Genomic DNA, 26052 nt, shown 5'->3' with positions numbered 1-26052 from the left:
GAGACCGCAAGCGTTTATTCAGTCACACACAGAGCCGGTCCCGGGAGAGACTCCGCACCGGGGCTCGGGGCCCGGCCCTGGGGCACCTCGGCTGTCCTACCCAGAGCCACGCTCGCCAGTCCGGCGTGGAACAGACACACGGTCGGTCCGTCAGGCTGCTGGAGAGCTGGGCTGCTATGTGCAGGCTGCCGCCAAAACCGAGGAGCCAGCTGCAGGACGCTGGCTGAGAGGAGAAAAGTGGCAGCCAGCTGGATGGGGGGGGGGGCGGCGGCGAGCGAGAAAGCACGAGGCAAGGAAAGGGACGGCGAGTGAAGGACGGGGACAGGGAGCCTGACAGAGAGGGAGGAAGAAGCGGCAGGAAGAGAGGCAGCGGGACGGCGACCGACAAACCAGGACGGGGAGCGGGACAGAGAGGCAGAAACGACCCTGGGCGGGCAGCGCCACGGCGAGGGAGGAAAAGAGAATAAGGGCAGGGAGCCGGACCGAGAGGTACGGCGAGGGACAGCGGCACGGGGAGCAGGACAGAGCAACAGAGAATAAAAAAAGGAAGCGGGAGCGTGAGAGAAGCGGGCTGGGGAGCAGGGAGAAGGAGAGCGCAACAGAGGGAAAGAGGACCGGGGAGCGGGACGCTGGGGCAGGGTGAGAAAAAGAGGGGCAGGGAGCAGGACAGAGGGGCAGAGAGACAAAAGAGGGAGACGAGGACTGGGCAGAGGGGAGAGAAAGACGGGGGCAAGGAGCAGAGACACAAAGGTGCCAGGAAAAGGACGGTCAGATGGAGCGAGAAACAGGGTCGGGGAGCAGGACAAAAGGACAAAGAAAAAGGCGAGGAAGAAGGAAGGAAGGATAAAGGTGGGACAGGGAACGGGACATACGCAGTGAAACAAAGCAGAACAGAGAAGAGAGGACAGGGATTGAGGAACAGAGAGAGAGACGCAGGCTGGTACACAGAGACGGCGAAGGTAAGCAAAACCAGCGACAGGCAGGAGGACCTGGTTCTGACAACCCATCGCTCCCGGTGTCGCTTCCACGGCCTCAAAAAATGCGACGTGCCGCAAGACAAGAGAATGGGAGAGTGAAAGCAAAGGCACGGGAAACTTAACGCTCTTAGTAATTTCACTGAGCATCACAGCTTACACTTACTCAATGTCTTCCGGTGTCACAGGGTGAGGTACAACTGATTTCGTCTCCATATCTCTGGACAGAGCTTTTCTCATATCTGGGGGGGGGGGGGGGGGGGAAGAAAAAAAAAAAGATATTCTAAGACGACAGTCCTTGCACAAAGCCACGTTCAGCGAATTCTCTATTACAATAAGGTCGTTTCTAACCCAGAAGATTTCACAGAATCATAGAGTATCTCAAGTTGGAAGGGACCCATACGGATCACCGAGACCAAGCCCCCGCTCCACGCGGGACTACCTAAAACTAAACCGTGCGACTAAGAGCATCGTTCAGACGCTCCTTGAACTCCTGACAGGCTCGGTGGCTGCGACCGCTTCCCTGGGGAGCCTGTTCCGTGACTGACCGACCGCCCTCTCAGTGAAAAGCCTTTTCCCAACGTCCGGTCTGAACTTGCCCTGACGCAGCTTCGTCCCGTTTCCTCGGGTCCTAGTGCCGGTCACCGGAGAGAGCGGAGGTCAGCGCCTCCCCCTCCGCCGTCCCCCTCGAGGAAGGTGTAGACTGCGATGAGGTCACCCCTCGGCCTTCCCTTCTCCAAGCTGAACAAACCAAGTGACCTCAGCCGCTCCCCCTAAGTCTCGCCTCGGAGACCTCTCGCCATCTCGGTCGCCCTCCTCCGCGCACGCTCCCAGAGCGTTGTTCGGCGGCACCGCTCTCGACTGGAACCTAACGCTGCACGTAACTCAACTGAGCGGAAAGGAAATGACGGGCTAAAGGGACAAATACACGATTTAAGGCAGCCGCAACGATGGCAGATGTCTGTCCGGAGCCCTTCTATTTATTTCACAGCGCTCCTGCGTATCAAACGAACGGTACCAGAGCAGAAAAGGTATACGGCGTGGCCACGTTACCCCTCGGGGAGGACGGCGAAAGGAGAGAAGATCTAGAAAGAGGAAGCGGCTGGTACTTCGCTTTTGGTAACAGAATTAACATCAACACGTTCCTTCCCTTTGAAACTGAAAACGCCACCCAATTCTCTGCCACTGTTGACCACCGACACTTGTAAATTTCTACTGAAACAGCTGAGGAAAACAAAGTTTCAGGTCCCTGGCTAGGGGAAGAAACCAGGCAAGCGCCGCCGTTCCTTCCCCCCGACAACACTAGCAAAAAAAACCAGCCGCTGGGGGCGAGCGTTCCTCCGAAAGAAAAATCAGGTGAGAAACCGCATTTTTATTTTCAGCTTACCTACGGGATAAATGTCTTTGTAGTTGCTACAAAACGTGTAAACTGCACAAAGATTAAGTTTTGTAACCGATCTAAGGTTCAGTACGAAAAACTACCTCAAGGAGTACGCAAAGTCCCACTCATCAACAATTATCTGACCCTGTTTCATATTAAAAAAAAAAAAAAAAAAAAAAGTAATGCTAATCACACAGACAAGCCCAGGAACCCTCAACATGAGAATCTTTCCGTTCAGCCGGAGGCAGAACGAGTACTTACCACGGGCATCCTCATCTGGCTCTCCGCTGCTAGCAGAGCGGCACGCCAACGCTGTCCGGTACACGCCGTAGTACGCCTAGTTGCTTCTACGTATTTACCGCCGCCTGATTTGATACTCTGACAAAGAGATCGACGAAAAAGCCACCCTTTCTTTGAAAAAATAAAAACCAAAACCACACAGTTAAGGAACGGTAGGCGAACGTATTTCTAAATCATAACCCACGGCTTGCAGGCAGACCAAGAGCAGCTCTGACGATGCGGTACGCTCATCAAACATCTTTCACGCAGGAATAACAGATGTACTCCTTTACCACGGGACGCAGCCGGCACAGGGACAAATTTCATGCTGTTTTTGTCACACGACCGTCCTTCTGCACCAGCCAGTGGGTTCAGAATTAAGGACGGGACAGGCTAAACGCTCACACGAGCCTCCTATCCGTAAGAAACTATTAAAAATAGAAAAAAAAACTTCCACGTTTTAGATCGCGTTGCCTTAGGGACTGCCTCCTTCAAAGCCTGCCTGTTGGGGGGGGGGGGGTGGGGGGGGCGCGTGTGCGCGCACGCACGCGCGTGAGGCGTGGAAATCGGTCGCAGAATTCAGTTGCCTAACGAGAGACGGCCCTTCTCCTCGCAAGGCAAACGTTTCAAAACGTCGTACTCTTTTCCGATTTTACCGGCTGGTACTGGGGTTGCCCTACCAGCATGAGTTGGGGACCCGTCCCTCTGGGTCCGTGCGACGCCAAATTAAATATTCTGCAAGTAACCGAGCAGGAGATGGAAAGTAAGCTAAGATACTCTCTGCCGTACAACGTTTGTTCGCCATCGTCCCCGAGGGAATCGCACAAAGCCCACGCTTGCCGAACCGGTACGTCGGAGGCCCTACGGGAAACGGCGCTGACGTTTCGCCAAGCTCTTCTCCTGTCAAGAAGAGGACCTTTTCTGCGGCATCCCTATTGGCGTTCGGCCTGCTTTCGGCTCATTCTGGCAGGTCAGCTTTCAGAGAAAGCCTGAGATTTCAAACCGCCAAGCAACATTCACCATTCTTGCTCTCTGACTACGGGGAATTTCAGCGAATCGGAACGCTACTTGGAGCCACGTTCCAGGTCTGTTTCGCCGCAAACCAAATATCTAAGCCACGGACCGGGCGCCCGTAGAAAAATTACTTTAAAAGATTAAAGACAAGCACAGTACTCACTTTTCTGAAATTTCTTCCGGTAGCGCCATCAATTTAGCGGCCGAACCCAGCCGTCGAAATTCCGGTGCAACGGAGCGAGCAGGAACGTGTCCGTGCCGCTCTTCCCTGGCCACAGAGCCTTCCGCTCTACCCGTTACTGCGAACGTACGGAGCATCGGCGCAGCAGCACCTGTGGAATAACGCACCGCCCACAGCTATACAGAAGAAGAATCCGAGACGACGGTAGAAGACCCCAGACCAAAAGTCACCGCGGGACTAAGGGACGCGCGGACAGCGCGCGAGGGGCGGGTGTCCGGGACCCAAGCGTGGAACGGCCCCGGGATTTCTTTGTTCGGGGTCCCTCTCTTTGGAGGCGCCCCGCCCGGGCCGATCCCGCTGCTGCACCTTTCAGTTACGTTAATTATTTTACAAAATCCGACACCCGGAGACTGCTGCCGGAAGCCTCGGGTCGAGCCCGGAGGAGGAGGAGGAGGAGGAAGCGCGCCCGAGAAGAAGCGTGCGCGCGACACCGTGAACGGGGTGCGAACGCTGGGGCGGCAGCTGCTCCTCCTCAAACAGAGACAGAGAGAGAAAGAAGAGGGGGAAAGCCACAGGGTACAGAGGGCGGAAGTGGAAAAGAGGGGCCGGGAGCCGGACAGAGAGAGGTGGAGAAAGAGGCCGTCGGAAGGGAAGGGACGGGCTGCGGGGCAGAGGGGGACTTGCCGGCACCAGGTTCGCGGTTCCACCCGATAATCGTAAAGGTCTCTGCCAACCTCGACGATTCGGTCGCTTTAAAAAACAATCGGGATCTCGAGGCGGACCGAGGGAGAGACGGAGAATATAAAAACGGTCGCGGCTAAGAGGGCAGAGAGGGAGGAATCGCGAGACAGGGAGAGGCAAGCCGGGCAGGGGAAAAAGTCCCGACAGGCTTCTGCAGCGACAGGGAGGAATTGAAGATTCGAGAGAGGGAGCTGGACAGAGAGAGAGACGGGGAAAGGTAAGACGGTGGCGAGCTACCGGGCAGAGAAGCAGAGTTTAATGCCGGGGACCGGGAGAGGGACAGAGAGGGAAGGAGAAAGGAACGAAGGGACGGGCTGCGGGGCAGACAGGGAGGAAGGAAGGAAGAAAGAAAGAGGGACAGGGAGCCAGACGAACCGCGACGGGGAAAGAAAAAGGTACCGACGGGCTAGGAGGCAGAGAGGGGAGACTTTAGAAAAACAGGGACGGGGAGCGAGACGGAGCCAGACCGAAAAAAGGAACCATAGCGACGGGTGCCGGGACAGAGAGGCGGGCCTTCAAAACGAGGGGCAGGGAAGAGGCTCAAGAGGGACGGAGAAAGAGAGAGACTCACGACGACTCGCTACGGAGCCGAGAAGGAAGACCTCGAACAACAGGAACGAGGAGCCGCACAGAGAGAGCCAGAGATGGCAGAAATACCGACAGGCTACAGGACCGAGGGGGAGGAATGCAGAAACAGTGGCTGGGGGCCGGACAGAGAGACAGGGAGAGAGAGAAGGAAACAATAGCCACGGGCTACGGGGCAGAGAGAGCGAGGACCTAAAAAAGGTGGGGACAGGCAGCCCGTCAGAGTGAGATGGAAAAAGAACATAGCGGGGAGCAGAAAGCAAACCAAAAAACCCCACAGCGGGGTGGGAAAGCGAGGGGGGCAGAGGAGGGCCCGCGACGCAGAGGAGAGGCGATGGGGCCCCGCGGGCCCAGGACTCACCGCAGCTCTGGCTCTCGGCGCTGCCGGGAGAGCTTGCCAACGCAGACGCTTCTTTCTCCTGCTCTCCGCCTTTCCTTTGCTGTCACTCCGGTCGCTCGGCTGTCCTCCGCCTAAGAGAATACACGGGTGTCTTACAGCTCCGAGGAGACGAGTCTGCCTAGATGAGTAGCCTGCCTCCCTGCCTCCCTCCCTGCCTCCCTCGGTACACGGCCGCACCGTGCTTTGGATTACGCGTGGCGACCCTGCGGTGCCCGTCGGCAGCCTGACCTGCCGCGGAGCGCAACGAGGGATCTTTCCTCACCCGGCGAGGCAGGCGCTCTCTTGCCTGCAGCGGGAGGCAGCTGCCGGCCGGAGAGCCTTCCATCTCTTCTTCTTCTTCTTCTTCACCTTTCTCTGGCCATTCCAGCTTCCCTTAGGGCAGCTCCTGTCCACGGCCGGTAAGCGCTCCGCCGCCTGTCCCTTTTCGCCCCCACGCCACGAGGCGAGCCAGGCCAGGCACAGGCGAGGCGGCTGCAGTCGACGGCATCCCCAAGGGAGGGACGGGCAACCACGTCCTCAGCGCGGCCTGGGAGAGGGAAAGAAAAAGCAGTGGCCGTTACTACCGGAGGTCGGCCCTGGCCGGAGACCCTCCTCCTTCTGCAGGGGCTTCCGGAGACGCCGCTCTTTCCCCGCGCTGCTGCCGCTGCCGCCGCCGCCAGCACCCCCGTTCAGGAAGAAAGCGGCACAGGCGAGGGCCAGCTTGCCGCCTTCACGCCAGGGCTCGGGGGCGGCCTGGGGCTGCCGGACAGGCTTCCGGAGAGTCCGACCGGTAGCGCTCGTCTCGGGACACCGGGCAACGCCTCACCGCGCGCGCGCGCGCTCTCGTAGCACGGCCGCACCGCTGCTCGGGAGCGGCTGGAAGCCTGCAGAAAACCACTCGAAACCGGCAAAAAAACCCCAACCTCGCGCTCCTGCGAGAGCAAGTCGGGCTGTCCGGCAGCCCCGTCCGCGAAAACGACGCCTCCCGGCACGCACTGGCAAGCGCCGCGTGGCAGCCATTAGAGTGCCGTAAGACTACACTTCCCGGCGTGCTCCGGGGAGCCAATATGGCCGACCAGCAGCCGCGTGCCCCAAGACTGCAACTCCCGGCGTGCCGCGGGAGGCAGCCTTCCACGCTTCCTGACCCTGCGGGGACACCGTCCCGTGCCCTCACCCCAAAGCCGACTCACCCGAAAGCCCCGCCGAGCCGCGACGGCAGCCCCGAGCTCCGCAGCGCGGCTCCGGGCTGGCGCCCCCCCCCCGCCCCCGCCTCCGCCTCCCCTCAGCCACCTCCGAAAGGCGCGGACGCCCGCCGGCTCCGGGCAGCCCCCGCCGCCCGGCTCCGGACGGTCTCCCCGCCCGGTTCCGACACGGCGCGCACCCCCCCCACCCGCCGCGCGGCTCCGGGCAGCCCCCCTCCCCTCTGTGACACGGACCCCGCCGCCCCCCCGCCTCTCCTCGGAGGCGGCACCGCTGCCGCCGCCCTCCTCGGGGCTTTCCCCGGGACCCGCCGGTCCGTCCCGCTGCCCCGCTCACCTTCTCCCTCCGTGCAGCCGCAGCCCGGCGATGCCTCCGCTCCTCCCTCGGCTCACGGCAGCCCCTGCACACCGACTGCCGGCAGCCGGTTCCGGGGAGGGGCCGTGGCGCTGCACTGCGCATGCGCGGCGCTGCCGCTGCAGTACCGACATTTGGTCGCTAGGCGGCAGCACCGAGCGAGCATGCGCTGTGCGCTGCGTGAGGGGCGGGGCTTGGCGTGCGTCGGGGCGGAGTTTGCGTGAGGGGCGGGGCTTGGCGTGCGTCGGGGCGGAGTTTGCGTGAGGGGCGGAGTTTGCGTGAGGGGCGGGGCTTGGCGTGCATCGGGGGCGGAGTTTGTGTGGGCGGAGTTTGCGTGAGGGGCGGGGCTCGGCGTGCGTCGGGGCGGTGTTTGCGTCGGGGGCGGAGTTTGCGTCGGGGCGGGGCTTGGCGTCAGGGGCGGAGTTTGCGTGAGGGGCGGGGCTCGGCGTGCGTCGGGGCGGAGTTTGCATCGGGGGCGGAGTTTGCGTCGGGGGCGGGGCTTGGCGTGCATCAGGGGCGGAGTTTGCATCGGGGCGGGGCTTGGCATCAGGGGCGGGGGTTCCGTGGGGGGCGGGGCTTGGCGTGTGTCAGGGGCGGAGTTTGCGTGAGGGGCGGGACTTGGCGTGCATCGGGGGCGGAGTTTGCGTGAGGGGCGGGGCTTGCGTGAGGGGCGGGGCTTGGCGTGCATCAGGGCGGAGTTTGCATCGGGGCGGGGCTTGTGTGAGGGGCGCAGTTTCTGTGAGGGGCCGGGCTTGGCGTGCGTCGGGGAGGAGTTTGCGTGAGGGGCAGGGCTTGGCATGCATCAGGGGCGGAGTTTGCATGAGGGGCGGGGCTTGGCGTGCATCAGGGCGGAGTTTGCATCGGGGCAGGGCTTGTGTGAGGGGCGCAGTTTCTGTGAGGGGCGGGGCTTGGCATGCATCGGGGCGGAGTTTGCATGAGGGGCGGGGCTTGGCGTGCATCGGGGCCGGAGTTTGCGTGGGGGCGGGGCTTGGCGTGCATCAGGGGCGGAGTTTGCGTCAGGGCGGGGCTTGTGTGAGGGGCAGAGTTTCTGTGAGGGGCCGGGCTTGGCGTGCGTCGGGGAGGAGTTTGCGTGAGGGGCAGGGCTTGGCATGCGTGAGGGGCGGAGTTTGCATGGGGGCGGGGCTTGGCGTGCATCAGGGCGGAGTTTGCATCGGGGCAGGGCTTGTGTGAGGGGCGCAGTTTCTGTGAGGGGCGGGGCTTGGCATGCATCGGGGCGGAGTTTGCATGAGGGGCGGGGCTTGGCGTGCATCGGGGCCGGAGTTTGCGTGGGGGCGGGGCTTGGCGTGCATCAGGGGCGGAGTTTGCGTCGGGGCGGGACTTGTGTGAGGGGCGCAGTTTCTGTGAGGGGCGGGGCTTGGCATGCATCGGGGCGGAGTTTGCATGAGGGGCGGGGCTTGGCGTGCATCGGGGCCGGAGTTTGCGTGGGGGCGGGGCTTGGCGTGCATCGGGGCGGAGTTTGCATCGGGGCGGAGCTTGCTTGAGGGGCGGGGCTGGGCATGCATCGGGGGCGGAGTTTGCATGAGGGGTGGTGCTTGCCGTGCGTCGGGGGCGCAGTTTGCGTGAGGGGCGGTGCTTGGCGTGCATCGGGGCGGAGTTTGCGTCGGGGGCGGAGCTTGCTTGAGGGGCGGGGCTGGGCGTGCATCGGGGGCAGAGTTTGCATCGGGGGCGGAGTTTGCATGAGGGGTGGTGCTTGGCGTGCGTCGGGGGCGCAGTTTGCGTGAGGGGCGGTGTTTGGCGTGCGTTGGGGCGGAGTTTGCGTGAGGGGCGGGGCTTGGCGGGCATCGGGGCGGAGTTTGCGTCGGGGCGGGGCTTGTGTCAGTGGCGGAGTTTCTGTGAGGGGCGGGGCTTGGCGTGCATCAGGGGCGGAGTTTGCGTGAGGGGCGGTGCTTGGCGTGCGTCAGGGGCGGAGTTTGCATGAGGGGCGGAGTTTGCATGAGGGGCGGGGCTTGGCATGCATCGGGGGCAGAGTTTGCGTGAGGGGCGGGGCTTCCGTGAGGGGCGGGGCTTGGCGTGCATCAGGGGCGGAGTTTGCGTGAGGGGCGGGGCTTGTGTGAGGGGCGGAGTTTCTGTGAGGGGCAGGGCTTGGCGTGCATCGGGGCAGAGTTTGCAGAGGGGCAGAGTTTGCGTGGGGGCGGGGCTTGGCGTGCATCAGGGCGGAGTTTGCATGAGGGGCGGGGCTTGGCGTGCATCAGGGGTGGAGTTTGCGTGGGGGCGGTGCTTGGCGTGAGGGGCGGGGCTTGGCGTGCATCGGGGCGGAGTTTGTGTGAGGGGCAGGGCTTGGCATGCATCAGGGCGGAGTTTGCATGAGGGGCAGGGCTTGGCTTGCTTCAGGGACGGAGTTTGCTTCAGGCACGGGGCTTGGCATGCATCAGGGGGCGGAGCCAAGAAGCATCACTTTTGGATCCCGGGGATGCGAGCAATGTGACCTTGTTGAATACGTTAATACCCCCACACACACCTCCTCCCCTGCCCCTCGCCCCCCGCAAAGGAAGCACCAACGCAGCCGGCACAGCAAAAGAGACCGCAAGCGTTTATTCAGTCACACACAGAGCCGGTCCCGGGAGAGACTCCGCACCGGGGCTCGGGGCCCGGCCCTGGGGCACCTCGGCTGTCCTACCCAGAGCCACGCTCGCCAGTCCGGCGTGGAACAGACACACGGTCGGTCCGTCAGGCTGCTGGAGAGCTGGGCTGCTATGTGCAGGCTGCCGCCAAAACCGAGGAGCCAGCTGCAGGACGCTGGCTGAGAGGAGAAAAGTGGCAGCCAGCTGGATGGGGGGGGGGGGCGGCGGCGAGCGAGAAAGCACGAGGCAAGGAAAGGGACGGCGAGTGAAGGACGGGGACAGGGAGCCTGACAGAGAGGGAGGAAGAAGCGGCAGGAAGAGAGGCAGCGGGACGGCGACCGACAAACCAGGACGGGGAGCGGGACAGAGAGGCAGAAACGACCCTGGGCGGGCAGCGCCACGGCGAGGGAGGAAAAGAGAATAAGGGCAGGGAGCCGGACCGAGAGGTACGGCGAGGGACAGCGGCACGGGGAGCAGGACAGAGCAACAGAGAATAAAAAAAGGAAGCGGGAGCGTGAGAGAAGCGGGCTGGGGAGCAGGGAGAAGGAGAGCGCAACAGAGGGAAAGAGGACCGGGGAGCGGGACGCTGGGGCAGGGTGAGAAAAAGAGGGGCAGGGAGCAGGACAGAGGGGCAGAGAGACAAAAGAGGGAGACGAGGACTGGGCAGAGGGGAGAGAAAGACGGGGGCAAGGAGCAGAGACACAAAGGTGCCAGGAAAAGGACGGTCAGATGGAGCGAGAAACAGGGTCGGGGAGCAGGACAAAAGGACAAAGAAAAAGGCGAGGAAGAAGGAAGGAAGGATAAAGGTGGGACAGGGAACGGGACATACGCAGTGAAACAAAGCAGAACAGAGAAGAGAGGACAGGGATTGAGGAACAGAGAGAGAGACGCAGGCTGGTACACAGAGACGGCGAAGGTAAGCAAAACCAGCGACAGGCAGGAGGACCTGGTTCTGACAACCCATCGCTCCCGGTGTCGCTTCCACGGCCTCAAAAAATGCGACGTGCCGCAAGACAAGAGAATGGGAGAGTGAAAGCAAAGGCACGGGAAACTTAACGCTCTTAGTAATTTCACTGAGCATCACAGCTTACAGTTACTCAATGTCTTCCGGTGTCACAGGGTGAGGTACAACTGATTTCGTCTCCATATCTCTGGACAGAGCTTTTCTCATATCTGGGGGGGGGGGGGGGGAAGAAAAAAAAAAAAGATATTCTAAGACGACAGTCCTTGCACAAAGCCACGTTCAGCGAATTCTCTATTACAATAAGGTCGTTTCTAACCCAGAAGATTTCACAGAATCATAGAGTATCTCAAGTTGGAAGGGACCCATACGGATCACCGAGACCAAGCCCCCGCTCCACGCGGGACTACCTAAAACTAAACCGTGCGACTAAGAGCATCGTTCAGACGCTCCTTGAACTCCTGACAGGCTCGGTGGCTGCGACCGCTTCCCTGGGGAGCCTGTTCCGTGACTGACCGACCGCCCTCTCAGTGAAAAGCCTTTTCCCAACGTCCGGTCTGAACTTGCCCTGACGCAGCTTCGTCCCGTTTCCTCGGGTCCTAGTGCCGGTCACCGGAGAGAGCGGAGGTCAGCGCCTCCCCCTCCGCCGTCCCCCTCGAGGAAGGTGTAGACTGCGATGAGGTCACCCCTCGGCCTTCCCTTCTCCAAGCTGAACAAACCAAGTGACCTCAGCCGCTCCCCCTAAGTCTCGCCTCGGAGACCTCTCGCCATCTCGGTCGCCCTCCTCCGCGCACGCTCCCAGAGCGTTGTTCGGCGGCACCGCTCTCGACTGGAACCTAACGCTGCACGTAACTCAACTGAGCGGAAAGGAAATGACGGGCTAAAGGGACAAATACACGATTTAAGGCAGCCGCAACGATGGCAGATGTCTGTCCGGAGCCCTTCTATTTATTTCACAGCGCTCCTGCGTATCAAACGAACGGTACCAGAGCAGAAAAGGTATACGGCGTGGCCACGTTACCCCTCGGGGAGGACGGCGAAAGGAGAGAAGATCTAGAAAGAGGAAGCGGCTGGTACTTCGCTTTTGGTAACAGAATTAACATCAACACGTTCCTTCCCTTTGAAACTGAAAACGCCACCCAATTCTCTGCCACTGTTGACCACCGACACTTGTAAATTTCTACTGAAACAGCTGAGGAAAACAAAGTTTCAGGTCCCTGGCTAGGGGAAGAAACCAGGCAAGCGCCGCCGTTCCTTCCCCCCGACAACACTAGCAAAAAAAACCAGCCGCTGGGGGCGAGCGTTCCTCCGAAAGAAAAATCAGGTGAGAAACCGCATTTTTATTTTCAGCTTACCTACGGGATAAATGTCTTTGTAGTTGCTACAAAACGTGTAAACTGCACAAAGATTAAGTTTTGTAACCGATCTAAGGTTCAGTACGAAAAACTACCTCAAGGAGTACGCAAAGTCCCACTCATCAACAATTATCTGACCCTGTTTCATATTAAAAAAAAAAAAAAAAAAAAAAAAGTAATGCTAATCACACAGACAAGCCCAGGAACCCTCAACATGAGAATCTTTCCGTTCAGCCGGAGGCAGAACGAGTACTTACCACGGGCATCCTCATCTGGCTCTCCGCTGCTAGCAGAGCGGCACGCCAACGCTGTCCGGTACACGCCGTAGTACGCCTAGTTGCTTCTACGTATTTACCGCCGCCTGATTTGATACTCTGACAAAGAGATCGACGAAAAAGCCACCCTTTCTTTGAAAAAATAAAAACCAAAACCACACAGTTAAGGAACGGTAGGCGAACGTATTTCTAAATCATAACCCACGGCTTGCAGGCAGACCAAGAGCAGCTCTGACGATGCGGTACGCTCATCAAACATCTTTCACGCCGGAATAACAGATGTACTCCTTTACCACGGGACGCAGCCGGCACAGGGACAAATTTCATGCTGTTTTTGTCACACGACCGTCCTTCTGCACCAGCCAGTGGGTTCAGAATTAAGGACGGGACAGGCTAAACGCTCACACGAGCCTCCTATCCGTAAGAAACTATTAAAAATAGAAAAAAAAACTTCCACGTTTTAGATCGCGTTGCCTTAGGGACTGCCTCCTTCAAAGCCTGCCTGTTGGGGGGGGGGGGGTGGGGGGGCGCGTGTGCGCGCACGCACGCGCGTGAGGCGTGGAAATCGGTCGCAGAATTCAGTTGCCTAACGAGAGACGGCCCTTCTCCTCGCAAGGCAAACGTTTCAAAACGTCGTACTCTTTTCCGATTTTACCGGCTGGTACTGGGGTTGCCCTACCAGCATGAGTTGGGGACCCGTCCCTCTGGGTCCGTGCGACGCCAAATTAAATATTCTGCAAGTAACCGAGCAGGAGATGGAAAGTAAGCTAAGATACTCTCTGCCGTACAACGTTTGTTCGCCATCGTCCCCGAGGGAATCGCACAAAGCCCACGCTTGCCGAACCGGTACGTCGGAGGCCCTACGGGAAACGGCGCTGACGTTTCGCCAAGCTCTTCTCCTGTCAAGAAGAGGACCTTTTCTGCGGCATCCCTATTGGCGTTCGGCCTGCTTTCGGCTCATTCTGGCAGGTCAGCTTTCAGAGAAAGCCTGAGATTTCAAACCGCCAAGCAACATTCACCATTCTTGCTCTCTGACTACGGGGAATTTCAGCGAATCGGAACGCTACTTGGAGCCACGTTCCAGGTCTGTTTCGCCGCAAACCAAATATCTAAGCCACGGACCGGGCGCCCGTAGAAAAATTACTTTAAAAGATTAAAGACAAGCACAGTACTCACTTTTCTGAAATTTCTTCCGGTAGCGCCATCAATTTAGCGGCCGAACCCAGCCGTCGAAATTCCGGTGCAACGGAGCGAGCAGGAACGTGTCCGTGCCGCTCTTCCCTGGCCACAGAGCCTTCCGCTCTACCCGTTACTGCGAACGTACGGAGCATCGGCGCAGCAGCACCTGTGGAATAACGCACCGCCCACAGCTATACAGAAGAAGAATCCGAGACGACGGTAGAAGACCCCAGACCAAAAGTCACCGCGGGACTAAGGGACGCGCGGACAGCGCGCGAGGGGCGGGTGTCCGGGACCCAAGCGTGGAACGGCCCCGGGATTTCTTTGTTCGGGGTCCCTCTCTTTGGAGGCGCCCCGCCCGGGCCGATCCCGCTGCTGCACCTTTCAGTTACGTTAATTATTTTACAAAATCCGACACCCGGAGACTGCTGCCGGAAGCCTCGGGTCGAGCCCGGAGGAGGAGGAGGAGGAGGAAGCGCGCCCGAGAAGAAGCGTGCGCGCGACACCGTGAACGGGGTGCGAACGCTGGGGCGGCAGCTGCTCCTCCTCAAACAGAGACAGAGAGAGAAAGAAGAGGGGGAAAGCCACAGGGTACAGAGGGCGGAAGTGGAAAAGAGGGGCCGGGAGCCGGACAGAGAGAGGTGGAGAAAGAGGCCGTCGGAAGGGAAGGGACGGGCTGCGGGGCAGAGGGGGACTTGCCGGCACCAGGTTCGCGGTTCCACCCGATAATCGTAAAGGTCTCTGCCAACCTCGACGATTCGGTCGCTTTAAAAAACAATCGGGATCTCGAGGCGGACCGAGGGAGAGACGGAGAATATAAAAACGGTCGCGGCTAAGAGGGCAGAGAGGGAGGAATCGCGAGACAGGGAGAGGCAAGCCGGGCAGGGGAAAAAGTCCCGACAGGCTTCTGCAGCGACAGGGAGGAATTGAAGATTCGAGAGAGGGAGCTGGACAGAGAGAGAGACGGGGAAAGGTAAGACGGTGGCGAGCTACCGGGCAGAGAAGCAGAGTTTAATGCCGGGGACCGGGAGAGGGACAGAGAGGGAAGGAGAAAGGAACGAAGGGACGGGCTGCGGGGCAGACAGGGAGGAAGGAAGGAAGAAAGAAAGAGGGACAGGGAGCCAGACGAACCGCGACGGGGAAAGAAAAAGGTACCGACGGGCTAGGAGGCAGAGAGGGGAGACTTTAGAAAAACAGGGACGGGGAGCGAGACGGAGCCAGACCGAAAAAAGGAACCATAGCGACGGGTGCCGGGACAGAGAGGCGGGCCTTCAAAACGAGGGGCAGGGAAGAGGCTCAAGAGGGACGGAGAAAGAGAGAGACTCACGACGACTCGCTACGGAGCCGAGAAGGAAGACCTCGAACAACAGGAACGAGGAGCCGCACAGAGAGAGCCAGAGATGGCAGAAATACCGACAGGCTACAGGACCGAGGGGGAGGAATGCAGAAACAGTGGCTGGGGGCCGGACAGAGAGACAGGGAGAGAGAGAAGGAAACAATAGCCACGGGCTACGGGGCAGAGAGAGCGAGGACCTAAAAAAGGTGGGGACAGGCAGCCCGTCAGAGCGAGATGGAAAAAGAACATAGCGGGGAGCAGAAAGCAAACCAAAAAACCCCACAGCGGGGTGGGAAAGCGAGGGGGGCAGAGGAGGGCCCGCGACGCAGAGGAGAGGCGATGGGGCCCCGCGGGCCCAGGACTCACCGCAGCTCTGGCTCTCGGCGCTGCCGGGAGAGCTTGCCAACGCAGACGCTTCTTTCTCCTGCTCTCCGCCTTTCCTTTGCTGTCACTCCGGTCGCTCGGCTGTCCTCCGCCTAAGAGAATACACGGGTGTCTTACAGCTCCGAGGAGACGAGTCTGCCTAGATGAGTAGCCTGCCTCCCTGCCTCCCTCCCTGCCTCCCTCGGTACACGGCCGCACCGTGCTTTGGATTACGCGTGGCGACCCTGCGGTGCCCGTCGGCAGCCTGACCTGCCGCGGAGCGCAACGAGGGATCTTTCCTCACCCGGCGAGGCAGGCGCTCTCTTGCCTGCAGCGGGAGGCAGCTGCCGGCCGGAGAGCCTTCCATCTCTTCTTCTTCTTCTTCTTCTTCACCTTTCTCTGGCCATTCCAGCTTCCCTTAGGGCAGCTCCTGTCCACGGCCGGTAAGCGCTCCGCCGCCTGTCCCTTTTCGCCCCCACGCCACGAGGCGAGCCAGGCCAGGCACAGGCGAGGCGGCTGCAGTCGACGGCATCCCCAAGGGAGGGACGGGCAACCACGTCCTCAGCGCGGCCTGGGAGAGGGAAAGAAAAAGCAGTGGCCGTTACTACCGGAGGTCGGCCCTGGCCGGAGACCCTCCTCCTTCTGCAGGGGCTTCCGGAGACGCCGCTCTTTCCCCGCGCTGCTGCCGCTGCCGCCGCCGCCAGCACCCCCGTTCAGGAAGAAAGCGGCACAGGCGAGGGCCAGCTTGCCGCCTTCACGCCAGGGCTCGGGGGCGGCCTGGGGCTGCCGGACAGGCTTCCGGAGAGTCCGACCGGTAGCGCTCGTCTCGGGACACCGGGCAACGCCTCACCGCGCGCGCGCGCGCTCTCGTAGCACGGCCGCACCGCTGCTCGGGAGCGGCTGGAAGCCTGCAGAAAACCACTCGAAACCGGCAAAAAAACCCCAACCTCGCGCTCCTGCGAGAGCAAGTCGGGCTGTCCGGCAGCCCCGTCCGCGAAAACGACGCCTCCCGGCACGCACTGGCAAGCGCCGCGTGGCAGCCATTAGAGTGCCGTAAGACTACACTTCCCGGCGTGCTCCGGGGAGCCAATATGGCCGACCAGCAGCCGCGTGCCCCAAGACTGCAACTCCCGGCGTGCCGCGGGAGGCAGCCTTCCACGCTTCCTGACCCTGCGGGGACACCGTCCCGTGCCCTCACCCCAAAGCCGACTCACCCGAAAGCCCCGCCGAGCCGCGACGGCAGCCCCGAGCTCCGCAGCGCGGCTCCGGGCTGGCGCCCCCCCCCCGCCCCCGCCTCCGCCTCCCCTCAGCCACCTCCGAAAGGCGCGGACGCCCGCCGGCTCCGGGCAGCCCCCGCCGCCCGGCTCCGGACGGTCTCCCCGCCCGGTTCCGACACGGCGCGCACCCCCCCCACCCGCCGCGCGGCTCCGGGCAGCCCCCCTCCCCTCTGTGACACGGACCCCGCCGCCCCCCCGCCTCTCCTCGGAGGCGGCACCGCTGCCGCCGCCCTCCTCGGGGCTTTCCCCGGGACCCGCCGGTCCGTCCCGCTGCCCCGCTCACCTTCTCCCTCCGTGCAGCCGCAGCCCGGCGATGCCTCCGCTCCTCCCTCGGCTCACGGCAGCCCCTGCACACCGACTGCCGGCAGCCGGTTCCGGGGAGGGGCCGTGGCGCTGCACTGCGCATGCGCGGCGCTGCCGCTGCAGTACCGACATTTGGTCGCTAGGCGGCAGCACCGAGCGAGCATGCGCTGTGCGCTGCGTGAGGGGCGGGGCTTGGCGTGCGTCGGGGCGGAGTTTGCGTGAGGGGCGGGGCTTGGCGTGCGTCGGGGCGGAGTTTGCGTGAGGGGCGGAGTTTGCGTGAGGGGCGGGGCTTGGCGTGCATCGGGGGCGGAGTTTGTGTGGGCGGAGTTTGCGTGAGGGGCGGGGCTTGGCGTGCGTCGGGGCGGTGTTTGCGTCGGGGGCGGAGTTTGCGTCGGGGCGGGGCTTGGCGTCAGGGGCGGAGTTTGCGTGAGGGGCGGGGCTCGGCGTGCGTCGGGGCGGAGTTTGCATCGGGGGCGGAGTTTGCGTCGGGGGCGGGGCTTGGCGTGCATCAGGGGCGGAGTTTGCATCGGGGCGGGGCTTGGCATCAGGGGCGGGGGTTCCGTGGGGGGCGGGGCTTGGCGTGTGTCAGGGGCGGAGTTTGCGTGAGGGGCGGGACTTGGCGTGCATCGGGGGCGGAGTTTGCGTGAGGGGCGGGGCTTGCGTGAGGGGCGGGGCTTGGCGTGCATCAGGGCGGAGTTTGCATCGGGGCGGGGCTTGTGTGAGGGGCGCAGTTTCTGTGAGGGGCCGGGCTTGGCGTGCGTCGGGGAGGAGTTTGCGTGAGGGGCAGGGCTTGGCATGCATCAGGGGCGGAGTTTGCATGAGGGGCGGGGCTTGGCGTGCATCAGGGCGGAGTTTGCATCGGGGCAGGGCTTGTGTGAGGGGCGCAGTTTCTGTGAGGGGCGGGGCTTGGCATGCATCGGGGCGGAGTTTGCATGAGGGGCGGGGCTTGGCGTGCATCGGGGCCGGAGTTTGCGTGGGGGCGGGGCTTGGCGTGCATCAGGGGCGGAGTTTGCGTCGGGGCGGGGCTTGTGTGAGGGGCAGAGTTTCTGTGAGGGGCCGGGCTTGGCGTGCGTCGGGGAGGAGTTTGCGTGAGGGGCAGGGCTTGGCATGCGTGAGGGGCGGAGTTTGCATGGGGGCGGGGCTTGGCGTGCATCAGGGCGGAGTTTGCATCGGGGCAGGGCTTGTGTGAGGGGCGCAGTTTCTGTGAGGGGCGGGGCTTGGCATGCATCGGGGCGGAGTTTGCATGAGGGGCGGGGCTTGGCGTGCATCGGGGCCGGAGTTTGCGTGGGGGCGGGGCTTGGCGTGCATCAGGGGCGGAGTTTGCGTCGGGGCGGGACTTGTGTGAGGGGCGCAGTTTCTGTGAGGGGCGGGGCTTGGCATGCATCGGGGCGGAGTTTGCATGAGGGGCGGGGCTTGGCGTGCATCGGGGCCGGAGTTTGCGTGGGGGCGGGGCTTGGCGTGCATCGGGGCGGAGTTTGCATCGGGGCGGAGCTTGCTTGAGGGGCGGGGCTGGGCATGCATCGGGGGCGGAGTTTGCATGAGGGGTGGTGCTTGCCGTGCGTCGGGGGCGCAGTTTGCGTGAGGGGCGGTGCTTGGCGTGCATCGGGGCGGAGTTTGCGTCGGGGGCGGAGCTTGCTTGAGGGGCGGGGCTGGGCGTGCATCGGGGGCAGAGTTTGCATCGGGGGCGGAGTTTGCATGAGGGGTGGTGCTTGGCGTGCGTCGGGGGCGCAGTTTGCGTGAGGGGCGGTTTTTGGCGTGCGTTGGGGCGGAGTTTGTGTGAGGGGCGGGGCTTGGCGGGCATCGGGGCGGAGTTTGCGTCGGGGCGGGGCTTGTGTCAGTGGCGGAGTTTCTGTGAGGGGCGGGGCTTGGCGTGCATCAGGGGCGGAGTTTGCGTGAGGGGCGGTGCTTGGCGTGCGTCAGGGGCGGAGTTTGCATGAGGGGCGGAGTTTGCATGAGGGGCGGGGCTTGGCATGCATCGGGGGCAGAGTTTGCGTGAGGGGCGGGGCTTCCGTGAGGGGCGGGGCTTGGCGTGCATCAGGGGCGGAGTTTGCGTGAGGGGCGGGGCTTGTGTGAGGGGCGGAGTTTCTGTGAGGGGCAGGGCTTGGCGTGCATCGGGGCAGAGTTTGCAGAGGGGCAGAGTTTGCGTGGGGGCGGGGCTTGGCGTGCATCAGGGCGGAGTTTGCATGAGGGGCGGGGCTTGGCGTGCATCAGGGGTGGAGTTTGCGTGGGGGCGGTGCTTGGCGTGAGGGGCGGGGCTTGGCGTGCATCGGGGCGGAGTTTGTGTGAGGGGCAGGGCTTGGCATGCATCAGGGCGGAGTTTGCATGAGGGGCAGGGCTTGGCTTGCTTCAGGGACGGAGTTTGCTTCAGGCACGGGGCTTGGCATGCATCAGGGGGCGGAGCCAAGAAGCATCACTTTTGGATCCCGGGGATGCGAGCAATGTGACCTTGTTGAATACGTTAATACCCCCACACACACCTCCTCCCCTGCCCCTCGCCCCCCGCAAAGGAAGCACCAACGCAGCCGGCACGGCAAAAGAGACCGCAAGCGTTTATTCAGTCACACACAGAGCCGGTCCCGGGAGAGACTCCGCACCGGGGCTCGGGGCCCGGCCCTGGGGCACCTCGGCTGTCCTACCCAGAGCCACGCTCGCCAGTCCGGCGTGGAACAGACACACGGTCGGTCCGTCAGGCTGCTGGAGAGCTGGGCTGCTATGTGCAGGCTGCCGCCAAAACCGAGGAGCCAGCTGCAGGACGCTGGCTGAGAGGAGAAAAGTGGCAGCCAGCTGGATGGGGGGGGGGGGCGGCGGCGAGCGAGAAAGCACGAGGCAAGGAAAGGGACGGCGAGTGAAGGACGGGGACAGGGAGCCTGACAGAGAGGGAGGAAGAAGCGGCAGGAAGAGAGGCAGCGGGACGGCGACCGACAAACCAGGACGGGGAGCAGGACAGAGAGGCAGAAACGACCCTGGGCGGGCAGCGCCACGGCGAGGGAGGAAAAGAGAATAAGGGCAGGGAGCCGGACCGAGAGGTACGGCGAGGGACAGCGGCACGGGGAGCAGGACAGAGCAACAGAGAATAAAAAAAGGAAGCGGGAGCGTGAGAGAAGCGGGCTGGGGAGCAGGGAGAAGGAGAGCGCAACAGAGGGAAAGAGGACCGGGGAGCGGGACGCTGGGGCAGGGTGAGAAAAAGAGGGGCAGGGAGCAGGACAGAGGGGCAGAGAGACAAAAGAGGGAGACGAGGACTGGGCAGAGGGGAGAGAAAGACGGGGGCAAGGAGCAGAGACACAAAGGTGCCAGGAAAAGGACGGTCAGATGGAGCGAGAAACAGGGTCGGGGAGCAGGACAAAAGGACAAAGAAAAAGGCGAGGAAGAAGGAAGGAAGGATAAAGGTGGGACAGGGAACGGGACATACGCAGTGAAACAAAGCAGAACAGAGAAGAGAGGACAGGGATTGAGGAACAGAGAGAGAGACGCAGGCTGGTACACAGAGACGGCGAAGGTAAGCAAAACCAGCGACAGGCAGGAGGACCTGGTTCTGACAACCCATCGCTCCCGGTGTCGCTTCCACGGCCTCAAAAAATGCGACGTGCCGCAAGACAAGAGAATGGGAGAGTGAAAGCAAAGGCACGGGAAACTTAACGCTCTTAGTAATTTCACTGAGCATCACAGCTTACAGTTACTCAATGTCTTCCGGTGTCACAGGGTGAGGTACAACTGATTTCGTCTCCATATCTCTGGACAGAGCTTTTCTCATATCTGGGGGGGGGGGGGGGGAAGAAAAAAAAAAAAAGATATTCTAAGACGACAGTCCTTGCACAAAGCCACGTTCAGCGAATTCTCTATTACAATAAGGTCGTTTCTAACCCAGAAGATTTCACAGAATCATAGAGTATCTCAAGTTGGAAGGGACCCATACGGATCACCGAGACCAAGCCCCCGCTCCACGCGGGACTACCTAAAACTAAACCGTGCGACTAAGAGCATCGTTCAGACGCTCCTTGAACTCCTGACAGGCTCGGTGGCTGCGACCGCTTCCCTGGGGAGCCTGTTCCGTGACTGACCGACCGCCCTCTCAGTGAAAAGCCTTTTCCCAACGTCCGGTCTGAACTTGCCCTGACGCAGCTTCGTCCCGTTTCCTCGGGTCCTAGTGCCGGTCACCGGAGAGAGCGGAGGTCAGCGCCTCCCCCTCCGCCGTCCCCCTCGAGGAAGGTGTAGACTGCGATGAGGTCACCCCTCGGCCTTCCCTTCTCCAAGCTGAACAAACCAAGTGACCTCAGCCGCTCCCCCTAAGTCTCGCCTCGGAGACCTCTCGCCATCTCGGTCGCCCTCCTCCGCGCACGCTCCCAGAGCGTTGTTCGGCGGCACCGCTCTCGACTGGAACCTAACGCTGCACGTAACTCAACTGAGCGGAAAGGAAATGACGGGCTAAAGGGACAAATACACGATTTAAGGCAGCCGCAACGATGGCAGATGTCTGTCCGGAGCCCTTCTATTTATTTCACAGCGCTCCTGCGTATCAAACGAACGGTACCAGAGCAGAAAAGGTATACGGCGTGGCCACGTTACCCCTCGGGGAGGACGGCGAAAGGAGAGAAGATCTAGAAAGAGGAAGCGGCTGGTACTTCGCTTTTGGTAACAGAATTAACATCAACACGTTCCTTCCCTTTGAAACTGAAAACGCCACCCAATTCTCTGCCACTGTTGACCACCGACACTTGTAAATTTCTACTGAAACAGCTGAGGAAAACAAAGTTTCAGGTCCCTGGCTAGGGGAAGAAACCAGGCAAGCGCCGCCGTTCCTTCCCCCCGACAACACTAGCAAAAAAAACCAGCCGCTGGGGGCGAGCGTTCCTCCGAAAGAAAAATCAGGTGAGAAACCGCATTTTTATTTTCAGCTTACCTACGGGATAAATGTCTTTGTAGTTGCTACAAAACGTGTAAACTGCACAAAGATTAAGTTTTGTAACCGATCTAAGGTTCAGTACGAAAAACTACCTCAAGGAGTACGCAAAGTCCCACTCATCAACAATTATCTGACCCTGTTTCATATTAAAAAAAAAAAAAAAAAAAAGTAATGCTAATCACACAGACAAGCCCAGGAACCCTCAACATGAGAATCTTTCCGTTCAGCCGGAGGCAGAACGAGTACTTACCACGGGCATCCTCATCTGGCTCTCCGCTGCTAGCAGAGCGGCACGCCAACGCTGTCCGGTACACGCCGTAGTACGCCTAGTTGCTTCTACGTATTTACCGCCGCCTGATTTGATACTCTGACAAAGAGATCGACGAAAAAGCCACCCTTTCTTTGAAAAAATAAAAACCAAAACCACACAGTTAAGGAACGGTAGGCGAACGTATTTCTAAATCATAACCCACGGCTTGCAGGCAGACCAAGAGCAGCTCTGACGATGCGGTACGCTCATCAAACATCTTTCACGCAGGAATAACAGATGTACTCCTTTACCACGGGACGCAGCCGGCACAGGGACAAATTTCATGCTGTTTTTGTCACACGACCGTCCTTCTGCACCAGCCAGTGGGTTCAGAATTAAGGACGGGACAGGCTAAACGCTCACACGAGCCTCCTATCCGTAAGAAACTATTAAAAATAGAAAAAAAAACTTCCACGTTTTAGATCGCGTTGCCTTAGGGACTGCCTCCTTCAAAGCCTGCCTGTTGGGGGGGGGGGGGGTGGGGGGGCGCGTGTGCGCGCACGCACGCGCGTGAGGCGTGGAAATCGGTCGCAGAATTCAGTTGCCTAACGAGAGACGGCCCTTCTCCTCGCAAGGCAAACGTTTCAAAACGTCGTACTCTTTTCCGATTTTACCGGCTGGTACTGGGGTTGCCCTACCAGCATGAGTTGGGGACCCGTCCCTCTGGGTCCGTGCGACGCCAAATTAAATATTCTGCAAGTAACCGAGCAGGAGATGGAAAGTAAGCTAAGATACTCTCTGCCGTACAACGTTTGTTCGCCATCGTCCCCGAGGGAATCGCACAAAGCCCACGCTTGCCGAACCGGTACGTCGGAGGCCCTACGGGAAACGGCGCTGACGTTTCGCCAAGCTCTTCTCCTGTCAAGAAGAGGACCTTTTCTGCGGCATCCCTATTGGCGTTCGGCCTGCTTTCGGCTCATTCTGGCAGGTCAGCTTTCAGAGAAAGCCTGAGATTTCAAACCGCCAAGCAACATTCACCATTCTTGCTCTCTGACTACGGGGAATTTCAGCGAATCGGAACGCTACTTGGAGCCACGTTCCAGGTCTGTTTCGCCGCAAACCAAATATCTAAGCCACGGACCGGGCGCCCGTAGAAAAATTACTTTAAAAGATTAAAGACAAGCACAGTACTCACTTTTCTGAAATTTCTTCCGGTAGCGCCATCAATTTAGCGGCCGAACCCAGCCGTCGAAATTCCGGTGCAACGGAGCGAGCAGGAACGTGTCCGTGCCGCTCTTCCCTGGCCACAGAGCCTTCCGCTCTACCCGTTACTGCGAACGTACGGAGCATCGGCGCAGCAGCACCTGTGGAATAACGCACCGCCCACAGCTATACAGAAGAAGAATCCGAGACGACGGTAGAAGACCCCAGACCAAAAGTCACCGCGGGACTAAGGGACGCGCGGACAGCGCGCGAGGGGCGGGTGTCCGGGACCCAAGCGTGGAACGGCCCCGGGATTTCTTTGTTCGGGGTCCCTCTCTTTGGAGGCGCCCCGCCCGGGCCGATCCCGCTGCTGCACCTTTCAGTTACGTTAATTATTTTACAAAATCCGACACCCGGAGACTGCTGCCGGAAGCCTCGGGTCGAGCCCGGAGGAGGAGGAGGAGGAAGCGCGCCCGAGAAGAAGCGTGCGCGCGACACCGTGAACAGGGTGCGAACGCTGGGGCGGCAGCTGCTCCTCCTCAAACAGAGACAGAGAGAGAAAGAAGAGGGGGAAAGCCACAGGGTACAGAGGGCGGAAGTGGAAAAGAGGGGCCGGGAGCCGGACAGAGAGAGGTGGAGAAAGAGGCCGTCGGAAGGGAAGGGACGGGCTGCGGGGCAGAGGGGGACTTGCCGGCGCCAGGTTCGCGGTTCCACCCGATAATCGTAAAGGTCTCTGCCAACCTCGACGATTCGGTCGCTTTAAAAAACAATCGGGATCTCGAGGCGGACCGAGGGAGAGACGGAGAATATAAAAACGGTCGCGGCTAAGAGGGCAGAGAGGGAGGAATCGCGAGACAGGGAGAGGCAAGCCGGGCAGGGGAAAAAGTCCCGACAGGCTTCTGCAGCGACAGGGAGGAATTGAAGATTCGAGAGAGGGAGCTGGACAGAGAGAGAGACGGGGAAAGGTAAGACGGTGGCGAGCTACCGGGCAGAGAAGCAGAGTTTAATGCCGGGGACCGGGAGAGGGACAGAGAGGGAAGGAGAAAGGAACGAAGGGACGGGCTGCGGGGCAGACAGGGAGGAAGGAAGGAAGAAAGAAAGAGGGACAGGGAGCCAGACGAACCGCGACGGGGAAAGAAAAAGGTACCGACGGGCTAGGAGGCAGAGAGGGGAGACTTTAGAAAAACAGGGACGGGGAGCGAGACGGAGCCAGACCGAAAAAAGGAACCATAGCGACGGGTGCCGGGACAGAGAGGCGGGCCTTCAAAACGAGGGGCAGGGAAGAGGCTCAAGAGGGACGGAGAAAGAGAGAGACTCACGACGACTCGCTACGGAGCCGAGAAGGAAGACCTCGAACAACAGGAACGAGGAGCCGCACAGAGAGAGCCAGAGATGGCAGAAATACCGACAGGCTACAGGACCGAGGGGGAGGAATGCAGAAACAGTGGCTGGGGGCCGGACAGAGAGACAGGGAGAGAGAGAAGGAAACAATAGCCACGGGCTACGGGGCAGAGAGAGCGAGGACCTAAAAAAGGTGGGGACAGGCAGCCCGTCAGAGCGAGATGGAAAAAGAACATAGCGGGGAGCAGAAAGCAAACCAAAAAACCCCACAGCGGGGTGGGAAAGCGAGGGGGGCAGAGGAGGGCCCGCGACGCAGAGGAGAGGCGATGGGGCCCCGCGGGCCCAGGACTCACCGCAGCTCTGGCTCTCGGCGCTGCCGGGAGAGCTTGCCAACGCAGACGCTTCTTTCTCCTGCTCTCCGCCTTTCCTTTGCTGTCACTCCGGTCGCTCGGCTGTCCTCCGCCTAAGAGAATACACGGGTGTCTTACAGCTCCGAGGAGACGAGTCTGCCTAGATGAGTAGCCTGCCTCCCTGCCTCCCTCCCTGCCTCCCTCGGTACGCGGCCGCACCGTGCTTTGGATTACGCGTGGCGACCCTGCGGTGCCCGTCGGCAGCCTGACCTGCCGCGGAGCGCAACGAGGGATCTTTCCTCACCCGGCGAGGCAGGCGCTCTCTTGCCTGCAGCGGGAGGCAGCTGCCGGCCGGAGAGCCTTCCATCTCTTCTTCTTCTTCTTCTTCTTCACCTTTCTCTGGCCATTCCAGCTTCCCTTAGGGCAGCTCCTGTCCACGGCCGGTAAGCGCTCCGCCGCCTGTCCCTTTTCGCCCCCACGCCACGAGGCGAGCCAGGCCAGGCACAGGCGAGGCGGCTGCAGTCGACGGCATCCCCAAGGGAGGGACGGGCAACCACGTCCTCAGCGCGGCCTGGGAGAGGGAAAGAAAAAGCAGTGGCCGTTACTACCGGAGGTCGGCCCTGGCCGGAGACCCTCCTCCTTCTGCAGGGGCTTCCGGAGACGCCGCTCTTTCCCCGCGCTGCTGCCGCTGCCGCCGCCGCCAGCACCCCCGTTCAGGAAGAAAGCGGCACAGGCGAGGGCCAGCTTGCCGCCTTCACGCCAGGGCTCGGGGGCGGCCTGGGGCTGCCGGACAGGCTTCCGGAGAGTCCGACCGGTAGCGCTCGTCTCGGGACACCGGGCAACGCCTCACCGCGCGCGCGCGCGCTCTCGTAGCACGGCCGCACCGCTGCTCGGGAGCGGCTGGAAGCCTGCAGAAAACCACTCGAAACCGGCAAAAAAACCCCAACCTCGCGCTCCTGCGAGAGCAAGTCGGGCTGTCCGGCAGCCCCGTCCGCGAAAACGACGCCTCCCGGCACGCACTGGCAAGCGCCGCGTGGCAGCCGTTAGAGTGCCGTAAGACTACACTTCCCGGCGTGCTCCGGGGAGCCAATATGGCCGACCAGCAGCCGCGTGCCCCAAGACTGCAACTGCCGGCGTGCCGCGGGAGGCAGCCTTCCACGCTTCCTGACCCTGCGGGGACACCGTCCCGTGCCCTCACCCCAAAGCCGACTCACCCGAAAGCCCCGCCGAGCCGCGACGGCAGCCCCGAGCTCCGCAGCGCGGCTCCGGGCTGGCGCCCCCCCCCCGCC

General features: G+C 61.4%; 1 protein-coding gene across 13 annotated transcripts; it reads right to left on the bottom strand.

Annotated features, from left to right (window-relative positions):
• Positions 1-25311, bottom strand: LOC129201356 (uncharacterized). 13 transcript variants are annotated; one of them, XM_054812485.1, is made up of 11 exons: positions 25068-25311; positions 24767-24876; positions 23065-23233; positions 15444-15710; positions 15143-15252; positions 13438-13606; positions 5904-6081; positions 5517-5626; positions 3812-3980; positions 2617-2766; positions 1-1216 (listed from the first exon to the last, which is right to left on the bottom strand). In XM_054812485.1, exon 11 carries the CDS (start codon positions 1122-1124, stop codon positions 15-17), a length of 1110 nt encoding a protein of 369 aa, XP_054668460.1. In that variant the 5' UTR covers positions 1125-1216; positions 2617-2766; positions 3812-3980; positions 5517-5626; positions 5904-6081; positions 13438-13606; positions 15143-15252; positions 15444-15710; positions 23065-23233; positions 24767-24876; positions 25068-25311; the 3' UTR covers positions 1-14. The 13 variants fall into 13 exon arrangements, with proteins under 13 accessions (XP_054668460.1, XP_054668463.1, XP_054668461.1 ...); XM_054812488.1 differs by having other exon boundaries at positions 15533-15710; XM_054812486.1 differs by lacking the exon at positions 2617-2766.
• Between the last annotated feature and the right edge of the window lie 741 nt (positions 25312-26052).

This window comes from Grus americana, unplaced genomic scaffold, assembly GCF_028858705.1.
Source record: "Grus americana isolate bGruAme1 unplaced genomic scaffold, bGruAme1.mat scaffold_984, whole genome shotgun sequence".
NCBI lineage: Eukaryota > Metazoa > Chordata > Aves > Gruiformes > Gruidae > Grus > Grus americana.
Note: the sequence above shows the minus strand (reverse complement) of the source record. Positions and strands in the feature narration are given on the sequence as shown.

Excerpts from the sequence above, each read along its gene's own strand:
- LOC129201356 (XM_054812485.1), bottom strand. The coding sequence starts at position 1,124 with ATGCTCAGTGAAATTACTAAGAGCGTTAAGTTTCCCGTGCCTTTGCTT.